At 47.2% G+C, this 3,822-nt stretch overlaps 1 protein-coding gene across 4 annotated transcripts in view; it reads left to right on the top strand.

Moving 5' to 3' along the window:
* The first annotated feature begins 8 nt into the window (after nucleotides 1-8).
* The window catches only part of FERMT2 (fermitin family member 2), an 86,856-nt gene continuing 83,042 nt past the window's right edge, over nucleotides 9-3,822 (top strand). For 2 of the 4 annotated variants that reach the window (XM_019556620.1, XM_019556619.1), the window contains exon 1: nucleotides 10-239. In XM_019556620.1, coding sequence (XP_019412165.1) covers nucleotides 83-239 — 157 coding nt within the window. In that variant the 5' untranslated portion in view covers nucleotides 10-82. Of the gene's footprint in view, nucleotides 240-3,822 lie in introns of all 4 variants that reach the window. The other 2 variants (XM_019556618.1, XM_019556621.1) reach the window with 2 other exon arrangements.

Raw genomic sequence — 3,822 nt, 5'->3', positions numbered from 1 at the left:
GCGGGTGAGGCCGCTCTAATCCGCTCCGCTCGGGCTGGACGGCGCCTCCATTACCCCGGGACCGGGAGCGGCACACGGCGCGATGGCCCTGGACGGCATCCGCATGCCGGACGGCTGCTACGCGGACGGGACGTGGGAGCTCAACGTCCATGTCACGGACCTGGGCCGCGACGTGACGCTGCGGGTGACGGGCGAGGTGCACATCGGCGGCGTCATGCTGAAGCTGGTGGAGAAGCTGGGTGAGGCCCGGACGCCCCCGCCGGGGTCGAGCACCCCCGGTCCCCGGGCACGTGGGCTGGGCGTGGGGGGGTGGCGAGCCCCACACCCGTGGCTCTGAGGCCGGGTTTGCAGCTTGGCTCCCGGGGCTCGACCTGGGGGAAGATTTGGCCTGGGTCGGGGGCGGCACGGGGCAGCCTCGGGGGGCTGGCAGTCGTGTTTCTTGCCTCCCGGCTCGGGTGTAATCCAAGCAAATCGCCGCCGCCGCGGATAACAGAACAGCCAGCCCCAAATGGCAGCAGGGGAAGCTGAGGTTGGATATGAAGGAAAAACTTTCTCCCTAGGAGGGCGGTAAAACACTCGGGCTTCCCGAGAGCTTGTAGCTCTCTGTCCCTGGGGGGGGTTTCCGACCTGCTTGGGCTGGGGTGATGTAGCCAGGGTTGCCCTGTGAGCCCTTGTGAAATAACGTCTCCAATTTGTGCCAAGACCGTTGTCCGTCTGACCGGGGATCTCTGACCGAGTGAAGGGTCTGGGCAGGCTTGTCAAGGTTCGGAGAGGCCGGCATGTCATGGGGTTGCACAGACCCGGAGGTGAAGTGGATTTTGCGCTAGCCAAAGACAACCTGATATTGCAAAACGCAGTTGCAGTGTTAGGGACCATACGTACGTGACCCTCCACAGGTAATATTGCTGACTGAAAGCTAAGCTGGCCCCTTATTTGCTGCACATCCTCATGTTGGTGTCAGCTCGCAGAAGTTGACTTGAGGCAGGCAGAGAGCACTTGTACGTGGTTTTTTGGGGCGAGTAGAAAACTTCTGATAGGAAAACCTAAGAGGGCCAACAAGAAAATTCTGTCTGGGCTGTCGAACGTTAATGACAGCATTGCAAGAGCATGTTATTCCTTAGTAATTATTACACATGTTTGTTCCTCTTCTGCCTGAGTGCGAGTGCCTGGCATTGGGCATGCTAAATTAGGACCTGCGCACGGGTTGAGTAGGAGGAAGTTGATTTCTGGGAATATTTGCAGGGGGCTTCCCAGTTTTACGGGTAATACTAATTACCTCTATTTTTGAATTGAGGCTTATCCTGTAGCCTTCCCTTAAACGCATAGTTCTGCTGAAGTTGGTGCAGCTGTTCCCGAGCAAGATTGCAGTTTAGTCCACTGACTTCAATTCAAGTGAATCAGGGCTTGTCTTTGCACCAGGTCTTTCAGCATTGAATGGAGAGGAGTTGTGGGCAGCATCATGGTATCCCCATAACCTTGAGTTTCACACCTGGACAAAGGACCCATTTGTGTGAGCTACAGTGAAAAGGAAACCTGAACCAAGAGGTATAAAATAGCTGGCTTTACCAAAAAGCTAATTTCTTTAATATCTAGTGGGTAAATAGTTTTACAGTACCTGTCCTAACTGAGTACTCCTAAAACTCTCCAGTCACAATGAGCTAACACTTAGTCTGAAATGCTCATCAGTAATCACAAACTTATGTCAGTAGTCATGTTTTTGTTCCTGTAGCAATATGGTTTACACTGATTGACGTAATCGCTCAAATAAAATAAGTCTTACACTATATCTGATCTGATTTTTAGCTGTACCTACAATTCCTTTCAAATAAGCTATTTATGTAGCCTGGAAAAATCCTGTCATGCACAATACTAAGATTTTGATACTAGTTTATTAATTATCTGAAGTTGAAGGAAGGAAAAGGCAGATATAAATATACTGGCTTCAAAAGGAAACAAGTGTTTGTACCTAGGATTTTTGAGCTTGAGATCTTTGGCTCTATAGAAAATTGGTTTCAGTATGTTATTTTTATGTCTTGGCTACAAAGGGATTTTCAGAAGGTGTTGGGGGGGGGGGCGAGACTCAATCCAGTCAGCTTTCATAAATGGTAAAGCAAAACTACTGCTTATCATGTAACAAAATAGTAATGTACCCTTTAGTCTGTGTTTTGTTTATAAGCTTATATATACAGGAATTTGAGACAGGAAGCTGCTTAAATGAACCAGAGTGCTCTGAGACCCCCAGATCAGGACAGTTGAAATGACTCAAATGGGATGAGTTTTGCTAAGCTTTAAGACCATACTGAAGTGCCTGGCTGAACTGGGCATTTAATCAGTGGCTGATGTTATAAAAAATACTTAATTCCCATAATGATTTCCTTATTTATATGGCATTTATTTGGATCCATATTTTTACACTGCATTATGCAGGGAAGTGGTAACTATCACATTTTAGGTTCCAGAGAAAAGAATGGATTTCACATCTGCAGCAGATTTATTACTGTGGGTATACAGGTAGCACCCTAAATAACTTCTCTACTGAGGATGGTCTCATCCTTAAACTTTTTTTTCTTGCATTGCTGTCCTCCCCTTCTGCAGCTTTAATCTTTCTTTATGTAAGTTCTTCCCAGCCCCTAATAATTTTTATTTGCTTTTTATATTCCCTCCAGTCTGTCAGGATTTTTCTAGCACTGAAGTATACAGCATTGGGAGCAATGTTCCTTTTACAGTTGCATTAAAATTGTATAACAGGGGTGTCAAGCTCCTTTGGCCCTGTTTTCCCCTCTCACTCCCACCTATTTCCAGTATATCAGATCTGGTGGCCAGTCCAGGACCACTGCATGTGGTGCCTGCTCCAGCTGATCCATGCTCCAGCCAATCCAGGTTTTGTGCCACAAGTGCCAGAGGCGCTGGATTTGGCATGAGGAGGGGTATGTCCCAAACTGGGCCCATATGTGCCGAACCAGGTGGGACAAGTGCCTTGTGGATCAGCTCAAACTGTGGGGGCAGCACCGGGGTCTAGATAATGGGGCTTCACGAGCCAGATCCAACCCAGCCATATCTTTGATACTGCTGATGTATAGAAGAGGCTTGTCTACTCAGGCATGGCATGGCACGGCACTGCTATGTAATGTGGGGAAACAAAACAGCTGGTGACTCCTTGTAGGCTAGCACAGCCTTAGTGTCCAGTCTTGGGATTTGGGATTGCTTTCAGAATGCCTCTTTCCCAATGCCTTCTTTCAGCTAAAGACCTGTATCTGGAACTTTTTTTTTCTTCAGACATATTGGCTTGTATCTGTGTTTAAAAATCTTTTTTGTGCACATGTGAAAAACCTTTGTCCTTACTGGTCCTGTTGTAGTAAATGTCCACTTTTTATTATGGTTTACAGTTCCGTCTTTTCAGGTTAGTAATGAAGATTTTAATGATTTCCTTAATTTGAAGATTAAATTCTATGTGCAAATGTTGAAACTTCTAATTTTAAGTAATGTCTGTGATTGCTATATGCTGTTCTGTTCTAAGGGATTTTGTTGGACTCGTGTGTTCATCAGGTTTGTACAGTCATTCAGCAGGGAGAAACTAAGGCCCTTATCCTGAAGCTGAACCCTGCAAGTTGATCTTTCGTTCATCCAGAAATCCACTGATGTCAAAATTTCTTGTTTCATAGTTTCTGGGGTCGGAAGGGACCTGAGCAGATCATCTAGTCCGACCCCCTGCCACGGCAGGAAAGAGTAGTGGGGTCAAATGACCCCAGCAAGATGTTCATCCAACCTCCTCTTAAACACCCCCAGGGTAGGAGCCTGCACCACTTCTCTTGGAAGCTGGTT

Source organism: Crocodylus porosus, unplaced genomic scaffold (genome assembly GCF_001723895.1).
Source record: "Crocodylus porosus isolate Cpor-Errol unplaced genomic scaffold, CroPor_comp1, whole genome shotgun sequence".
Taxonomy (NCBI): domain Eukaryota; kingdom Metazoa; phylum Chordata; order Crocodylia; family Crocodylidae; genus Crocodylus; species Crocodylus porosus.
The sequence above is the reverse complement of the archived record's forward strand: the minus strand, read 5'-3'. Positions and strand labels throughout refer to the sequence as shown.